Source organism: Nanorana parkeri, unplaced genomic scaffold, assembly GCF_000935625.1.
Source record: "Nanorana parkeri isolate BGI_ZX_2015 unplaced genomic scaffold, ASM93562v1 scaffold1130, whole genome shotgun sequence".
NCBI classification, from domain to species: domain Eukaryota; kingdom Metazoa; phylum Chordata; class Amphibia; order Anura; family Dicroglossidae; genus Nanorana; species Nanorana parkeri.
The window spans coordinates 491,538-511,408 of record NW_017307398.1 but is presented as its reverse complement, the minus strand read 5'-3'; the positions used below and the strand labels follow the sequence as shown (position 1 = coordinate 511,408).

The 19,871-nt window shown below is 40.9% G+C and overlaps 1 protein-coding gene across 1 annotated transcript in view; it reads right to left on the bottom strand.

Moving 5' to 3' along the window:
- DZIP1 (DAZ interacting zinc finger protein 1) overlaps positions 1–19,871 on the bottom strand; it is a 52,009-nt gene that overhangs the window by 493 nt on the left and 31,645 nt on the right. The window contains exons 10-17 of the mRNA XM_018568045.1: positions 19,102–19,170; positions 11,639–11,778; positions 10,974–11,169; positions 8,715–8,856; positions 7,859–7,912; positions 6,784–6,998; positions 5,145–5,257; positions 2,659–2,824 (exon numbers count right to left, since the gene is read on the bottom strand). Coding sequence (XP_018423547.1) covers positions 2,659–2,824; positions 5,145–5,257; positions 6,784–6,998; positions 7,859–7,912; positions 8,715–8,856; positions 10,974–11,169; positions 11,639–11,778; positions 19,102–19,170 — 1,095 coding nt within the window. The remainder of the gene's footprint in view (positions 1–2,658; positions 2,825–5,144; positions 5,258–6,783; positions 6,999–7,858; positions 7,913–8,714; positions 8,857–10,973; positions 11,170–11,638; positions 11,779–19,101; positions 19,171–19,871) is intronic.

Here is a 19,871-nt window from a genome sequence, read left to right as displayed (position 1 = left end):
TACCATAAGCGACTGACAAAAAAAGAAACAGACCCAGGTGCTACAGCAAGGTGCTCTAGACATGCAAACAGAACTACAAAATGAGTATCCCTCTTGTATGATGAGCATGTACACAATCATACAAGAGGATATTAGCTGACAAATTTAACCGGGCCTAAAGTCCTTCCCCTTCCCAGACCGGTTTGCCAGCTTTATCTGCCGTAACCTATAACAACGAGCCTGACTGTCTAATATTTCAGTGTACTTTCACATCTTTCTCAGACCCCATGAGGGCAAATAGATTTCTTCAGATGCACTGTAAACACTTTGGTTGGCACACAAATCCAAAAAGACATCTTTAATATTCAGATACTGCTCATCCTGGACTAAAACAATCTTACTCCACCTCCTCATGTATCACTTGCCCCTCCCTTTTAGATTGTAAGCCCTCACGGGCAGGGCCCTCCTTACCATCTTGTCTTAAATTGTAATGTGACTGTAATGTCTTCCTTATATTGTAAAGCGCTGTGCAAACTATTGGCGCTATATAAATCCTGTATAATAATAATAATAATACTCATATACAAAGCAATCCGTTTTGAAACCTTACATGAATTGAATGGCTTGCAGATAATCTTGAGAATGTGGCTACTGACACAGAAGATGAAGACTGAGCCAGTCTACAAGCTTACAGTGTACTCCTCTGATATACCCTAAGCAGACTACGCTCACGTCAGGTGAAATGAAGATATTTCAAGAGGCAGGCACATTGTAAACAAACCTTTTAGCATCCACATACCTTTGGCTATAAAATGTATATTTACTATATGTTTATATGGCACACCCACTGACCTATGCAGAGGCATAAGCATAGTAAAAGCAACACAAGAACATTTCATAAAATGTAATAATCAAAGACTGGGATCCACTTCCATCTTCCATCTACACAAGCTGATGTCAAAAGCAACACGCAGAGGTTTGTTTAAACCAACCTCTTGTCTAATCAATTACAATTGGTATTGCCACCTACAGATACCATATACATGATCTAATTATGTTTTTGAATATGTTGAGAACAAAAAAATTTTTTTGAATAGTAATTATGTATTTATGTTAGATTAACCACCCTAGGTCCCCAGAAGAAGTACATAAGCAAAACGTGTCGGGACAAAGTCCTTGAAAACGCAAGCCGATGTAAAATTACCGGATTGTACAAATATAAGAATGACTAAGATGAACTATGAACAATATACATGGTGTTCTACTGTGTGTGTGTTTTTTTTTACTATATGTACTTTGGCTGCATAACAAAGAAGTATGGGGTTTGGATTTCACTAAGGGTTTAATCTGCATGATACTAAATAAATGATATGTTTTGTAACACCTCTTTAAACCCCATGTTCTATAGTGTGTGCACTAACCAATTATAAGTTGGTAATTAATAAAACATTAAGAGTGTTATTCACTAAAGAGCCAAAGGATTTAGCAGAACGTTCAGCTAATCCTTCGCCTCGCTTCGGCTGCAGAAACCCTTCGCTTCCCCTGAACTGAAGGGCTGCTGTACAGGCTATTCTCAAAAAAAAAAGAACCCCCCTTTCCTGCCCTCCAGGCCACTGCTCGGTTTAAGGGTCTGGTTTGAAATTTCAGGGGGGACCCCAATTATTATTTTTTTAGGGCGTTGGGTCTCCCTTAAATTTCCTACCAGACCTAAAGAGTCTGGTATGAATTTGTAAGGGAACCCCACACTTTTTATTTTTTTGGATATCAGGGGTCCCCCCTAACATTCCTACTAGAGCTAAAGGGTGTGGTATTAATTAGAATGGGGACCCCGTGCTGTTTTTTCTTTTTTTTTGGTTTATATTGATATTTTTCATTCTGCTTCACTACCTGTGAGGTAGCGAAGCAGAATGACCGGGCCAAATGCTGAGCATTCGGCACTTCATTCTCTGCTGTTCAGCCCCTTGCAGAATAGAGGTGAACATCAGGGACTGAACTGCCGAACGTTCACCTCAGCTGATCCAGATGTTGCATCGGCTGAGGCGAACCGGCTCTTTCCTTCGGTTCAGCCGGGCGTGCTGAGGCCGTTTGGCCGAGCCGAATGCAGCCGATGTACGGCTAAGAATAGCTGTAAAAGGCTTCAGAGAATAACTGAAGAGGCTTCAGCTCCCTTCACTTTGGCTTAGTTATTCAGTCGGATGCCTTTGGCAGCTTAGTGGATAACCCCCTAGAAATGTGCTTTCATTTTTAGCAAGCTTAGCACTTAGGCTTCAATCAGAAGTCTGAAGTACAGAAGAAGCATGGTCACAGTGACAGGCGCTTCTCTGCGGGTCCTGGAAGTGGTGGAAAGGTATCCTTCTAAAGCTCCCGATTGTGACTAAACTAAAGCAGCATAATCTTCACAGTAGATATGTCTGTGAAGGTTCTCATTCATCCAGGTCATGGTAATGGTACCATGACCTTCACAGTAGAGCATAGCCAGCTGACTGTACTACAGAAGGAGCGGGGTTTAAATCTATAGGAAATTACGTTGAAACCAAGTGAAAACAGAATTAAATGATATATTAAAGTGCAGGAAATGTCTGTGTAGAATAAAAGCACACACAAACCACACTGTGGAACTCTTTATGAAGATAGCTAAATATATCTTAGAACAAGTAAGTTATTATATTTCAGTAATACCTGCTTTATATGGTTTTATAACACCACCAGCATGTTTAACAGAAGCCGTCTGAACCTCCTTCCTGTTGACTGCGGTCTCCTGGCGTTTTTGCACAGATCGTGGTACTTCATAAGGTTCATCCTCTAAATATGAACTGTCTAATTCGGTGTCATCAATGTCAGTAAGCTAAAAACAAAATATACTAATTAAAACAAATTGAAATGACACATTTCTAAGACATTTAATGTTAGAACCAATACTTAGGCTGTTATATCTGTATACATAGTTGTACATAAACATACAATGCTGCCACTAGTATCTGAGGTGTTCTCTGCAATATTGCTCCACCCCAGAAAATGACTTGTAAATGGGACCTGGGTGACTGGGTAACAACTGCTAGGATTATAGAAGACACAATTTGATATTAGTGGAAGATACAATTAAAATTAAAATTGCATTCCTGTTTCAGATACCACAGACAGATGCCACAGACTGCTTTTAAGTCTTCAGAACTTTAAGTAATAGTCAAGGATATATTTAAAGTGACACTACACTAAGGAGTTAAATCTTAAAAACGTATTCAAGTACCTTAACTATTAAGAAAAATGTATCGTATTTGTGTATCACTCAGCTGTCATTCATCAAATCATCTCTGAATTGGTGCTGACACTGTCCTTCCTTCTGGAAGGTGGCTACTTTTGTTCCTCGTGGTCCCTGTGTGTGTTGTAAAGTAGTCACCGCTCCAATCGCACTCCTGTGATGGACTACAATCTCAGTACAAATTACTAAAATAAACATGAGATTTTAGTCCACCATGGGGAACAAAAGTATGCACCCTCCAGAAGGAAGGACAGTGTCAGCATGAATTCTGAGATGATATGAAGATCTACAGCCGAGTGACATACAAAACAGATACATTTTTGTTAATAGTTAGGGTACTTGAATGCATTTTTAAGATGTAACTCCTGGGCTTAGTGTCACTTTAAGAATTATTTCACCACAGTAGATTTACACCAATAAAATATCCTGTACATAATAAAAATACCCTGACAGAACATATGTATGAGATATTTTGGAAGTGTAATATATATTACATCGAAAAATTGGGAGAAATGTCCCCTGATGCAGCGCTAACACTGAGGTGAGGGTGTGTGAGTGTGGGTTAAAGTACTTGGTGTGCGGCTCCTTAGAAATGCGGACCGGGGTGTCCGACGTTTGCCTTTTAGGAAAACAAGAAGTACAGAAGCGCCACTACCAAGTGGTGACTTAGCAAAAACAAATAAGGGAATCAGACTTACCAAAGAGTGGGTACTGGCGCGTTATCAACGGCGAGGTGTGGATGGATGGGAGTCCACGGTTGCTGAGAGTGATGGGCACTCAAAGTTGTGTGTGGGCAGATGCGGGTGTGAAAGTTGTTGGGGCTGAGAAGGGTTCAGTGTCAGTGGGAACCTGGGTCAGATGTTGAGTGTGGCAGGGATCTGAGATGGGGGGGGGGGGCGAGGCAGAGAGTGGCAGGCACGGTGGAGACCGGGTTGGTGGATGTTTTAACGATCTGTGAGAGATGTAACCAGGGTCATGAGCGGTGTAGGACTGCCTGTCTGGAAGGTGCTGGCCGCTGGGAGAGGCCAGTTGATGTGAGCCTGAACACTGCGTACAGGAGGGGCGGGGCCTGTATCGCCCGCTGACGAGCGGCTAGTGCTGGCAAGCGGCGAGTGTCTGGGGGAAGCCGGTGGTTAGGGTGATTGCCTGGAGGTGGATGCTGAGGTCGGGAAGCCAATGAGACAATGAGAGGAGTGAGACTACACTGCTCGAGGGCACGAGCAGGGAGCCCGGAACAGCGAGCGGTGTGTCTGTGGTGGTAGAGCGGGTGAGAGCGAGAAACGGAGGTGTAAGGAGTGACAATGTCAAAGCTGGCTACGTGTTTCGAAGAGCTGATCTTCTTTCTCAAGCCAAAGAGTGAGTGCCCATCACTCTCAGCATCCGTGGACCTCCATCCATCCACACCTCGCCGTTGATAACGCACCAGTACCCACTCTTTGGTAAGTCTGATTCCATTATTTGTTTTTGCCAAGTCACCACTTGGTAGTGGCGCTTCTGTACTTCTTGTTTTCCTAATATATATTGCATGTATTTTATATTTTTGCTAATTAAAATAAAGCAAGCATCTCTTTTTTCACTGACATCTGACAGAGGGTAGCACAGTTAACACATGACCAAGAATGACACTGATTGGCCACAGCTACAGGATCACAGCTGTTTAATGACACCATAATTATAAGGTTCGAGTACACCCAAACATACTGTATATGCTTCTGGTCATAAATATGTATGATTCTTCAAGAGGTATATCTGTCATGGGAAGTCGTTTATCTAAAATGATTGTTATCCTTTCCATAATAAACCGCCTCTGAACACTAATTCTATTTGCTCAGGTATGTCACCATTCTGTATCCAACACGCACATAACATGAAAAGTCAGAGTTTTCGTTTAGTCTTAAGTGCTCACCTTAAGCTCCATAACTGGGTCTTTTTTTACAAATGTCCGGGGTACATCTCCAGCACCTGGTTTGAGATTGGCTGAACCTGATGACTGCTGGACTAGTTCTTTTACTTGTGTTGCTAGAAGATATTAGAAATACTTTTGAGTGGAAGTGAAGCTTATAAACCAAATGTAGATGAACAAGAAAAGATTTAAACAGCAAGAATGCCAGAGGTAGAGAAAACAAAATTAGAATAGAACTGAAGCCAAAACGTTTTCTTTGTTTTTGGAGAGAGTAAGGGAGGGTTATAACCTCTGGCAGCTTTTTGTGCCATCTGTATCCCATTGGGGAGATTTCCCTTCACTTCCTGTCATATAGCCACAATAAAAAAGTGAGAGAAAATCCCCCCAAAGTGACTAGAGTCCTCATTGGAAGGTTTTTCCTCTATTTCCGTTCTGATGACCACCCAAAATTTTTGATTTTCTTTCACTTTCAGTGATAATGGTCACCAGGACACATAGAGAGGATGCATCTTCTTCCTAACAGGGATACAGACAGCAATAGAAATCTGACAGACATCCAGCCCCTCTCCACTCTATACAAAAAAAAAGTTCTGGCTTCAGCTGCACTTTAAATCATGAACACAAAAAAACAAGGGTCCTACCAGTTCAGATTGTCTTTAGTTCTTACATCGAACAAGGCATGCCGTAAGATAGACATTCTTCTGACAGCATGCCTTCTTTTTGCATCTGATTTCTTCATGTACATGTTTTCTGTCTTAGAATGAAAGGCATGTGCTGTATAGTTGTCATCATCATCGATGCAACTATTTTCTAGTACAAGTAGTTTTCAGCAAAGGGCTCCCAGCAATAAGTTACAAAAACTGCAACTACCCAGCAGTAATTGAGTATCCCCTATACTAAAACACCCCAAAGCTGGCCACACACCTTTAGATTATCTGCAGATTTTCTATGGTCAGATGGAAAAAGTGCAACAGATTCCTCCATCTACGCTACACTGTGTGGATGGAGGAATCTCCCGCTGGGTCAAACTTCAGTATCTTGCTAGTCGGCCCCACTGGCTCTCTAAATACCTGAACAATACCTGCATGGAATCAGATTGTTCAGGTATTTTGAGAGCCAGTGGGGTCGACTAGCAAGATACAGAAGCTTGGCCCAGAGGGAGATTCCTCCATCCACACAGTGTAGCGTAGATGGAGGAATCTGTTGCACTTTTTTCATCTGACCACAGAAAATCTGCAGATAATCTATAGGTGTATGGCCAACTTTAGGGTTATGGACATGAATATTTAACACCTGCCCTTACTCCTAAAAAAGGCTGTCAACATTTAACCCCCCGTCAACATTTACCCCTAAAAAGGCTGTCAACATTTATCCCTAAAGTAAACCGTTGACAATTAACCACAAGACTTAACCCATAAAACGCTGGGCCTAACATTAACCTAATCACTTAGAACCTTAAAGTTCTATACAGAAAACATGCAGCACTGGGATCTTGTGCCTGTGTTACTTGGTTATTATATAGAATTTTTTTTTAATAAACAGGCGCATAGCAGAAATGTAGAAATTGCTCTGGTCCATAGTGGGTGTACAGGTGTGAGAGCTTAACTGGTTAAACAGTATGAGTTGGTGTTGCATGTCTTACCTCTCGCTGGTTTAGGTGGAGCTTGGAATAGGCCATTGCTTCTATAGGCTGGCTGAGGCCTAACTTCTTCCAACAAACTCCCATCTGATTCACTTTCATTGTCCACAAACCCAACGTTATATTTACTGTTAGTTCTCAAAGAGTCAGGCCGTTTGTAAGATGGCAAAGGCATGTCGCTAGATTCAGACTCATCATCAGAACTGAATGGAGGTGTCCTGAAATTACATATAATGTTAGAGAAGAATATGGTAGGAAAAGGGAAAATGTCATTTCACAATCCTGCTCTAAAACCCTGGAGATATTGTCATGCCATTTCATACACTTTTTCTAGCTTACCAAGGCAAATGAGTACACAGGAATGCACCTTCCTGTGTATACTGTAACATGTACTCAACATAAAATCCTTTTCTCTGCATTCATTGATGGACACAGCAGAGATCTTTACATCTCAAGATCTTTGTGTTGTCCTTCAATGAATAGAAGAGACATTTCAATACAAAACAGTACAATTTGATATATACATTAACAGAAACATACACCTTACATAAGGATGAGCAGCATGAGGGCTACTGGTAGATTAACTAGCCCTAGAATGTGAGTGTAATGGGAATGTGACACAGTAAACCCCTTCAGGGTCAGAGATTGGTGTGAATATTTCTATGTACATTCCATCCCATGTAAACCCTTGTAGAATAAAATGGTGCCATGTAAATACAGAAAAAGTAAACTGCTTCCCACTAAATAGGTCATTTCATGGCAATAGTGGACAATCATTAAGAGGTTAACAGGAGTGTGTACAAATCCTAAGCAGTGACCAACCAGATACTCTTTGTCTGTATATGAGCTATTCTCCGCTCCAAGAACTGTCCCCAGTATTTATATCAACCTGTAAGATGATAACTTCATGCACACGTAGAAGTAGAAATAAAACTATACAGTTCTAATACAGTTTAATAGACATCCAGCTGCTTGCTGCTTTTCTATGCTCATATCTTATATCTTGTATCTTGTAGGAGGTCCAGTAATACACAAAGTAAAAAACACAAATACAGAAAAAGATAAAATGGTTCCTTACGTAATGCTCGATGGTTTGGTAACAGAAATTTCTTTTGAGGAAACCAACTTAACCCTAAAAGAACAAAAACAAAATAAAAACAATTATGATTTAAACAGTGAATGAATACACCAATAAACTGTGTCCATTTCTGGTAGCTACATTAAAGCTGAACTCCGGGCACAAAAATGTTTATTTAAATATATTCCTCAATAGCCACAAAGATTATAACTCTACTTTGTGTGCACCAAATGGCTTTGCAATCCCGGTAATTACCTTGTAAAATTAGCAGTGATATCACTATTGTGCTGCACAAAACCAGTACATTGAGCAGAGCTGTGGGAGGCACCCCGTAGGCCCCACCCAATACAGACTGCCTGCAGAAAACTACATGTAGGAGGATACAAGACCAGTCACCCTGCACAACCAGAGAGATCAGTGCTTGTCTTTATTACAGGAGCTCCTGGCACAGTTTCACACTGGATCACTGCACAGATCTGGAAGAAATTAAGGAACCTGGCCTTGGGGCAGCAGGGAGAGTAAATCCGTTCTTGTGCATATGCACTAATAAAGACATTCTGATCATATTCTAGTCGTGCCACAATTAATTGTAACTTTCTGGTTGATATGTGGTGTTAACACTTAGTATAGGATATACCCAGGGGCTCTACCAAAAGAAGTATGTAATGACATCACTACATAATACCACTGAGAGAACACTTGGAAGTGTTCGATTGGCTATATAACCATAGTGGGAAATCAAAGACATTACATCTGTCATACCCCCAATGGTCAGAATGATCTCCTTTCATTACAGAAACCTCCTCATGCTTTAGCAAGGTATTTCTGAATGTTTCCTTCACACGATGTGACTTACTTTGGTGTAGAACTCTTTATAGGAACCGGATATCTTGGTTCGGCGTGTAGTTCTTCTTGAGAAGATTTTACTATTGATGTTTTTGGTTTCCGCTGTCTAAGTGGTGAAAAAGATGATGTGCTTCCCCAAGTTAAAGATTTAGCTGTTAACACAAGAAAAAAAAAGCCAACACAAAGTTAAGCAAATAAAATTGTGATGTGTGTTATTACCACTTGCAGCAAGGGCACAACGTTCCTGGTGTGAGAACAAATAAAAAATCTGCAGGTCCCCTAAGAATTATTAACCCTTTCATGACCAAAGGTCATTGAGGTGTGGATGCCAGGCCAAATTTAGCATTGTCAGAATGCATCAGTATCTTAAATATACCTAATCCGCCTACCCACATTATTTTTTATATTTTTTAAGGACATATAAGACTTTTATTTGGTACAATATTTAATAAATACCTTGCTCAGATGTATAATTATCTGTTTTTTGAACTGGTAATTCATTTTTCCTCTGTGCAAAGTGAATGCACGCAGGAAGAAATACATTGACAGCCGCAGTCTGCAAGTTTTGTACGCTAACAAACCACATGTGATCACCTCCATAGTAAAAACAATCCCGCCACACACTGTGGACCAAGGAAGGGACTGAGCCAAGTTGTTCAAGTCTGAATAAAGGAGTTTTTCAGCATGACTAGAGGTGTGCGGCTGGATTCTTCTTACTGTGGAGGTGTGTACATTAGAGTGTGGACGAGGTCAGCCAGCGGACACTAGTTTTTCTTTCTTGCTGTGTGACTGTGAAGGAACGGTGTTGCAATATGTGTCACTGAGAGTATGGTGTCACACCTAGAAGAATGCGCAATTGTGCTTTCCTTACTGTGAAAGGAAATGTTGTTTATTTTACCCTTAGTACGGGGTACGAAGGAATATTAATCTACAAATTGTAACCACAAACTGATGACAAATTCAAAGTGAATGCACGCAGGAAGAAATACATTGACAGCCGCAGTCTGCAAGTTTTGTACGCTAACAAACCACATGTGATCACCTCCATAGTAAAAACAATCCCGCCACACACTGTGGACCAAGGAAGGGACTGAGCCAAGTTGTTCAAGTCTGAATAAAGGAGTTTTTCAGCATGACTAGAGGTGTGCGGCTGGATTCTTCTTACTGTGGAGGTGTGTACATTAGAGTGTGGACGAGGTCAGCCAGCGGACACTAGTTTTTCTTTCTTGCTGTGTGACTGTGAAGGAACGGTGTTGCAATATGTGTCACTGAGAGTATGGTGTCACACCTAGAAGAATGCGCAATTGTGCTTTCCTTACTGTGAAAGGAAATGTAGATTATTGTCCCTTAGTACGGGGTACGAAGGAATGTTAATCTACAAATTGTAACCACAAACTGATGACAAAACTATGCCTCTAAACTAAAGCCACCCTTTCATCTACCCTAACATTTAGCACCTCATCTAACCCCCAAAACCTTGCCTTAACTATGAACTTCTTATGTCTATGAATTTAACCTCACCTTATATGTTTTCTAAATCACCTAACACACTCTATGAGCATAATAAATGCAGAGAACCAGGCTTAACGCTTCACTGACACTGAAGTACTGCGAAGTATAGAGAAATGTCAGAAGCTTTTGAAGGGGATCTATTTTTAGTTGTTGTTGGTGTCCTGTTGGTTATTTTTGTTCCACGGGCTGCCTGGTGATTCCCTATATTTGTAATGAACTATATTAAAGTGCCCCTTCAGTACATCCCATGTGTAAATGTACAAGCCGTCAGGGGAAACCACAGCATTCGGTGGGTTGAATATTTGCAGTGGCCGGGGAGTAGCAAAGCAAAATTTCACTGGGAAGATGTGGTTTACCAACCAATACAATGTCTCCAAAAAAAGTTACTGTAAAAGTTGCCAGCGTGCTTTTTTTCAGCTCTCAACCAAACTTTCAAGCCTTCAAAAGGCTGGTGTCATACAGTAGCTGATCACACGTGCAGCACTAAGGAAACTGCAATCTGAAGAGAGGCTTCCTTGGCTGTAAGGAATAGAAGGTTGTAGTTCCGCTTTCAGTATATTCACACTTCCTTTATGCGGTATGCTTTCTTTCTACAAGTGACCGTGTGCTGACATGACCATTGTAAGCTATCTCTGATATGTTCTTTACATATAGTTCTGTCGGTAAGCTGTAATAACAATAGTGATGTGTTTACTCAGAACAAACATCAAACAGTTTTGCACCCCCAGATTGGGATAAAATACTCTCCATATCATACCATCAGTAAAAGGCTGGCTTGTAGAAGCACATTTGAAAGATGAAGATAACTGCTCCTCTGCTTTTTGAGTCACGTGCTTTGAAAACTTTTCATAGATTTTCTGGAGCCCTGGAAATGTTTTCTCTTTCATGTGTCTGTTACTGTTCCTTGTATCCATTAATTTTTGGAACTTGTCACTGGGGATCCCACGCACACCCTATCAAGAACAACATGTGTTATTCATCTCTACCACAATACAACTGTAAGTAGCATTAAAGGGAACCTGTCACACACAAAACGGTTCTTGGATATGCAGCAGTTCACTTATTAGAGAAAGTAACATTTCCACTGCATCCGTCAATGTCCACGTTATGACATACATAATATGAAGTTGCAATATTAAATCATTGCCTGCAGTGTCCAATATTTTACTATATACCGCACTTCTAAAGTTCTTTCTGCAAAAGTGTCAGAGATTTTACTACAATTCACCTAAAGCAGCTGATTGGCGATTACTCGGCATTAACTTAAATATTAAAAACAACAATTCTATTTTGCTACTATTTGCTGTATAACATCTTATATGTGACAGATTCATGTTAAACATGCATAAACCAAATCTGTACTATACTAACTAGGTGCGGAAACTGCCATATTCTCGTATTCATTCTGTGATACAAGCTTACCACTTTAAATCCGAGGACTTCCAACTTCTCTTCTAGATCTTGTTCAATGACCTTCCGAATGGCTTTCTTTAACGAATGGTCATTCTTCACCTCGTGTCTCACATGGTACTTGATGGTGCCTTGTCCGTCGGCTTCCAAGTCTGTAATCATATGGGAACATAAAGTCTTCCTATACTGTACTAAACTGAAAGAAACCAGGTAATGCTACATCCTTGAACTATGCACTACAATAAAGTGTAGCTATGGATAAAATAAAAATGGCATATATGAGGACGTCTGTCATTAGTATTTACATGGCAGGTTTTGTTTTTCTCACTCCTCCCTGTAAATTATTTGTTTTACCTGTTGATCCTTCCAGGAGATCTGTTATGTTTCCACTTACTGTCAAATGCTGTTCATTCTGCAGTGAAATGGCACAGAAGTGTTGTTACCCTGTGGGACAGGGTAGTCTTGGATGGACACAGTCTTAAATAGACTTATAGTGGACCTTTACCCCCTTCAACTAAAAATTAGTATGCACCTCTGCATACTGATATACAATCATCTTACATCCATTAGATAAACAAACATTTACTGTTTTTCCACTTCCTGGTTGAACGAGGCACTCATGATGTAGCCCTGGCCTCACAGATGCATCCTGGGAAGGTTACATGACCAGTGACTTCCTTAGAAAGCTCATCAATAAACTGCATAATCTCTCAAGATCTCAGGGAAAAGCATTTTCCCCCTCAGATGATGTGCACTGTCACATGTTCCAGAAGGCAGAGCTAGACTTCCAGGAAGTAAAGGAAGATGAATGTATCTACCCTTGGTGGAAATGGCCACAATGAGAAGAATGGGGGGGATAATGCATGCAAAGAAGAAAAATCCTGCAATTATTTATACATATCTGTTTGTAGATTGCCATTACTAAACATGTTTAACAGTTACAAACTGCCTGTAACTGCCAATATTTTTAGACAGATTGGTCTGTTACAGGAAGTGGAAAGTCAACAAATCTACTGGTAGGATTAACAAGTAATAAAACTATCTTTCAGGGGGACTCAGAAAAAAAACAAAAATTCTGTATTAATTCCACTGACAGACGGCATTATGTCATTTTCTCCAATGGAAACCAAAATCAGCCATTATTTTCAGTCTGAATAATAATTGTCCCAACAGCAGGATCAGCGGGTAAAAGCTGAATGACCGTATGATACACAACAAACAGACCACCATACATATGCCGCATGCATACATATTACAACACATACTAGCACAGATCATGAGGTGTTTCATGCTACTTAATATGTCATTACATCAAAGCTACAGCAGATCTCTGAAATCATGGGGACTACTCTGTCTGAGGAACTGAGACCCGTGACTGCCTCCAACACTGTACCTGTGCAGATGCCCAGCGACTCTGCTAATCTGCTTGCTGAAATTCAGGAGAAGGAGACCAGTACTTCTAAAGCTGCCCATACACCTTACAATTATCTGCAGATTTTCTGTGGTCAGATGGAAAAAGTGCAACAGATTCCTCCATCTACACTAAAGTGTGGAGGGATCTGCACCTGGGCCAAGCTTCAGTATCTTGCTAGTCGGCCCCCTGGCTCCCAAAATACATGAACGATCTGATTGGATGTAGGCATTGTTCAGGTGTTTTGACAGCCAGTGGGGCCGACTAGCAAGATACTGAAGCTTGGCCCAGTGGATGATTCCTCTATCCACGCAGTTTAGGTTGGATGGAGGAATCTGTTGCACTTTTTCCAGCTGACCACAGAAAATCTGCAGATAATTGTAAGGTGTATGGCCAGCTTAAGTGTGATCCCAGAGAAGACGGTACAACATCAGCATGGCCAAGTAACACCAGCAGTTAAGTGAGAGCTTATATATCTATTATAATATAAAAAGAAACATAACAAAAAACTAATTTTATTGCTGTAATGCAAATATAAGAAACTGAAAAAAGAAAGATGAAAATACAATACAAAATCTAACAACTTAAATAAAACAAAAAAAATAAAATCAATCCAACTGGATGGTGAAATAAAAATGAAATTGTTATTGCTGTGCGACAACACAAACTGCTCATTCCAACCAGAATGCAGCACATGTGTTGCTGCACAAAGCAATGGGCAATCAATTCAGCATGAATGGGATGTAAAGCACCTTCACGCATGAAAGAAATAGACCCCACATCATTTTCTGCAGCACAGTAGCACAGCTGCACTAGAGACGAACTTTGGGATTCCATGCAATGAATGCATGGTGCGATCAGTGAGAGGGTCCAAATAGTTATTTTAAACACTTTAATAAATAAAGCCCAGTGACTCGGATCAAGCTGCATACATACTGCTATACTAGGAGTAAGCAAATGCCAGCCCTCCAGCTGTGGTTAAAAAAAAACTACAACTCCCATTATGCATCTGCCTCTGCGAGTCTTGCTTGTGGCTGTCAGAGTCTTGCAATGGCTTATGGGATATAGTTATAGTTATAGTTGCACCACAGCTGGAGAGCTAGATTTTGTCTACCCCTGCTATATGCAGTAAGGTTGATTTACTAAACAAATAGAGACTGCTCACAAGTGAATGTTCACCATGACTGGTAAATAAGGAGAGCCTATCTTCACTATAATCATACAATCATATAAGGAGAAAGTCCTTTTTTTTTTAAATCCCCTTACACATGATTGGATATTCAAACAGCTTCACCTTATTTACCAACTTCAAGGAACAGACACGTTCTTAGGAGAATATTTACTGTGCAGAGTGAACAGCCTCTACTCCTTTTGTAAATCATCCCGAAAATGCGCAGCAAGTTTTACATTCATTTGAATACAGCTGACAGGAAACAACATGAAAGCCAGCCAATACAGCTGTTCCCCTATAAATGTTTATGGAACAAATGTCAGCTCTCATAAACACTGATGAAGCAATCTGGAGCGTCAGCAGCATTGTTTGGCTTTATTGATGGAATGATTTGTACAATGCTTAGATTGTGCTGCCATCTACAGGACAAACACAGCAAAGACCAGGCTTGTTTAACAAGGCAAGGAGCATTCAGGAAAGTCTATACAGTATATTGAACATGTTATTTTCACTGTCTATAGCCTCCTAAACCGTGAAACTAGGAACTAGGATATACTGAAAATCATACTCGGCTTATTTATAAGCTAGAACGCTACCTTTAGATACATGTTTGTATTAAGGCATTCAGCTCATCATCAGGATAACGTTAATCCACTTACCACCCCCAACCCCCCAGAACACCCCAACTGATCGCTGGATTAAAAAAAAACCTCATCCCATCGCAGCATGTCTGCGACAAGACACCTGTCTGGGACTGGCCAGTGAGGGTCCATCTGCAATAAGGAGTCAGTGGTCCCCCAAACTTAGAAACAACGCCAGCAAAGGGCTTGGATGGTGGACTTGGGAGAGTATAACTTGCTTTACCAGGTAACTGCCTTTATGTGTCTTAATATGTTTTTAGCTTGTTATAAGAAATAAAGAAGGTTCTATATTTATACTTCACATCTGTAGCTATATGTATTTTGTGGCACCTTGAAAAAAAAACCCAGGCTCAATTGCAGCCAATCCTTGCTTGTATTTATCAGGTTCCTTAACTCCTTCTCCTCCTTATCTTTAAAGGAAAGCATTACTGAGGAATCATGAATGCTTGCCAATGCTGACCTCTCCTTCTGAAAATGCTAGTTACCTGGCCATGCTAATTCAGCCATTTCCTGATCTGCATGCTTGCTTAGGGTTAGTGACTCAGACAGTATTGAAGACAGAGGCAGTCAGCCATCTTGTACCCTCGGGAGGTCAGCAAAGGCAGCCCCTGGATTATAAGCATCCTTAAACCCCTTTACCTGAGTACCATTATCTCTTACACCCATTCCTGCAAAACAACTATAGAAAAAAAGAAAACCTAACCAGCATGCAAAACAAAAAGAAGTATGACAGCACAGCACATGATGACTGAAAGATGAGGGACACCATGATGGGTAATGTGTTTACCTTTATCTTCTGCAAGCTCCTGAATAGTCTCCAATATATGTGCCTGCTCTGACACTGATCACAAGGGGACATAATGACCAGAGGACAGTGTTTAAAAAAGGAGGGCATTATCTACTATACACTACTCTGAATCATGTCCATGAGCCGTCTAAAAAGCAGTTTAGATGTAGCAGCGCTTTATATAGTTGTACATTTACATCAGTCCTTGCACTCAAGAAGCTTACAATCTAAGGTCCCTATATCACATGCATACATACATACATACATAGAGGGCCGATTTAAACAGGAGCCAATTACCCTTCCAGCATGTCTTTGGATTGTGGGAGGGAACCGGAGTACCCTGAGGAAACCCACGCAAGCACAGGGAGAACATGCTAACTCCATGCAGATAGTGTCCTGGCTGGGATTTTTGTACTGGGAGCCGCCAGTGCTGCAAGGCAGAAGTACTAACCACTACGCCACTGTGCTGCCCCAATTTAGTTTTAAACAAACATTTAACATTTCGTTTTGGGTAGACATTTAGCAAACTTCTTGCTTGTGAAATGCCTGCTTAATGCTACAGCCAGCATTCTTCTTAAGACCTGCATGTCACAACCCCTAACTGGACCTGACGAGACCTCAAAATGAATCTATGATTATACTAATATGGGTCATTGCTGACTTCTGTTCTTTTCCTCACTACTAAGTGAGTTATTGAGCTGAAACAAACATGTACTGTACATATCAAACTCCTGCTTGTCCCAGGTCATTGGCGAAGACAGAAAAAGGATGACTGGCCCTGAAATATGCATCTTCGAAAATCCACAACCATGGTGGCCTCCATATTTCTATCACAACTCTTAAAGCTGTTCCCAAAGGCAGAAAGAGGGCAAAGTAATGGTCACCAGTACTGCCTGTGGATTCTATGCAGCTCATCTGTCCCCATTACTGACTTACTATGCTATGCCATGTGTTGCACTGTTTCTCTGACTGGTTGGGGCCATCTTGGTAGAGGCAGGGCTTTGCTTCCTCATGTCAGAGCTTCCAAGCAGGGATAACAGTGAACCGCACAGTAGTGACATAATCAAATGTCACCATAAATCTCCTAAGACTAGCAGCGCAGCCTTAAATATACAGATATGAAACTGTAAGCACTGGAGTAACTAAGCACCTTCACATACTAGAAAGTGCACTGCTATTCTTCTGCAGGAATTCCACACAAAGGGTGTATTTTATGGGTACTGCTTAGGCACAATTAAGATTTCTAAATGTTCCCTCTAACACAGCAAATCTTCATTTTCTGAAGATGTTTACATTCTTCATAAATGCTTGCTGTTGATAATGCTCTTTAGACTAGCATTTAAAAGCCAATGCCTGTGTGCACTGGGCCCTCACATATAGATCTGTACTGGGGACCTGCAATCGGAATGAAGAAATCAGCAACACCCTGCTGAATATACCTTGTCAAAGGAATACATTCTGGCACGGAACTGTCTTATATGTCATATAAACTTTTAGGCCAAACATAAGACTGTGCAGACCATAAAAAACAACTATTTAATCTGGTCCACACTCAGGCAGCAGGATCTTCAGCTATATTAATATATTTGAACAATTCTAGACTGATATTTCAGATGCCACTAGTAAATTGAATCACCTAATAGCTTTCAGAGCCTCCAATGATAACATTAAACCAAACTATTTACAGCCATTTTCCACAAGATCACAGTGAACATGCCACTTGATTGCAGCTTCATGTCCCACTTATGTTCATTTTATACAAAGAAGAATACATCTTGGGAGAGTAATGTCAACACTTGTTTCTGTAATGGCTACGGTAGATGGGTGTAACTGGAAATTCTGGTGTGGGCATGTCACCACTGGATCAATGGATACGAATTCAGCAAGTGCAATATGGCGTTTGTCTTAGTCAGGGGAACCAATCTCTAATATCAAATATAAACCTGCTCAACGGAAAATGACACCAATCCCCCTTTGTTTAGATGAAGCTTCCCATACACAGGCCAGTCACTGATCACTAGTCAAAGATAGTGTTTTAAAACCTAATTAATCACCATGTGTATGGGAAGCAGCACTGCAATCTCCAAGAACAGCCTTTCTCAACCTTTTCAACCCTTAGGAGCCCTTGAAAAAGGTTTCAGGTCTCAGTCTGCATACAAATTAATAGATCTGCAGCTCAAGGTACAGTTAGCATAAAAGGTAAGCTGTATATATATTTATAAATTAATCAAGCATTTGGTGTGCTTAGCATGCCAAAGCAGATCATTTCTAACACCCCTATGTTCAATAGAATTATGAAATAAAAATGAAACAATATTGAGGAGTGAAGGAAAGCAGACAGTGACAACTGTGATTGTCCCTTGCATTAGTGATCAGTGGAGAAGACACCGTATATTGATGGCCAGTGGAGAAGACACCGTATATTGATGGCCAGTGGAGAAGACACCGTATATTGATGGTCAGTGGAGAAGGAACCATATATTGATGGCCAGTGGAGAAGACACCGTATATTGATGGCCAGTGGAGAAGACACCGTATATTGATGGCCAGTGGAGAAGACACCGTATATTGATGGCCAGTGGAGAAGACACCGTATATTGATGGTCAGTGGAGAAGGAACCATATATTGATGGCCAGTGGAGAAGACAACGTATATTGATGGCCAGTGGAGAAGACACCGTATATTGATGGCCAGTGGAGAAGACACCGTATATTGATGGCCAGTGGAGAAGACACCGTATATTGATGGCCAGTGGAGAAGACACCGTATATTGATGGTCAGTGGAGAAGGCACCATATATTGATGGTCAGTGGAGAAGGCACCATATATTGATGGCCAGTGGAGAAGACACCGTATATTGATGGCCAGTGGAGAACACACCGTATATTGATGGCCAGTGGAGAAGACACCGTATATTGATGGTCAGTGGAGAAGACACCGTATATTGATGGCCAGTGGAGAAGACACCGTATATTGATGGTCAGTGGAGAAGGCACCATATATTGATGGCCAGTGGAGAAGACACCGTATTTTTATGGCCAGTGGAGAAAGGCCTCTTACATCTATGATGAGTGGGGCAAGGGACATAGACAGTTGAGGAAGAATGCCTTTACATTTGTGATTGGTCTAGGGACCCTAGCAACGTCTGGAGGCAACACTGGTTGAGAAAGGCTGTACTAGAATATCAATTAGGCAGGAAATCCAGTTACATAATTACACCATTTGCATTCAGGATCAATACTGAACAGCTCCACACCTGGAAGATCAGGCCGCCTGGGCAATCTGACAAGTGTATGACCAACACATGATCAGGATTCTTGTTAGGCTACAATGCACAAAACAAACTCCATCAGGGGGACAAAAACACAGCCAATTCTTTGGACAATGTGCACAGTAAGATGAAAATGTATCAGCGCAAGGCAAAGCTGGTTAAAACATTGTCACACAAAAAAGTCATCTCTCACCTCTAGTGGAGAAGGCAGTGGCAGAATGTTTTCTTTCAACATTGTGTGATGATTGCCCGGTTGTTGGCTCTACATAAATAGAATAATGAAAAAACAAATGGTAGGGTTACAGTGACACATGTAGGAATATCACTAACACGCATAGGGCAGCTGGGTTACCAAGTGCTGGTTTCAGCAACGTCCTACAAGTCTACTTTCTACAAGTGTAAATTCTTGCACTGGCCCGGGAAATATGTATATGTTTAAATGATGCAAAATATATAAATGTTTCTTTTAGTTTGCTGGGCCCTTAGAGTAAACACACCTCAGCTGAAGTGAAAACCTATAATCTTAACAACCCAACCCCAAAATATAAACCAAGAACACTGAGTTTCAGTTATCAAACTTATAACCCATAAATATTTTTTTACTGGTAAATAAACTAAATCTAACAAAGGAATGAACGCCAGTGACTTGTGCTTTTGACCCATTCTTCTACTGAGAGCAGGGGTAGTGGTTTTAACTCTCTAAACTACAAATCTGCAGTGACATGTCCTAGTGAAAAACATTCAGTTATGGGAATGTAATCCAAGGTCTGTCACATCAAAGTCCAAGGAAGAAATGTATGTAACAACATGACAAAGATGTATCTGTTTCTTATGAGGATTGTGCATGAATGGTATAAATCCCTCTTTTACCAGTTGTGGACACTGGGTATGCTGCATGCACCCAAAACAACGTAATCAAAGTACACAGGGGGTGTGTAGTATACCTTGTACTTCTGCTCCACT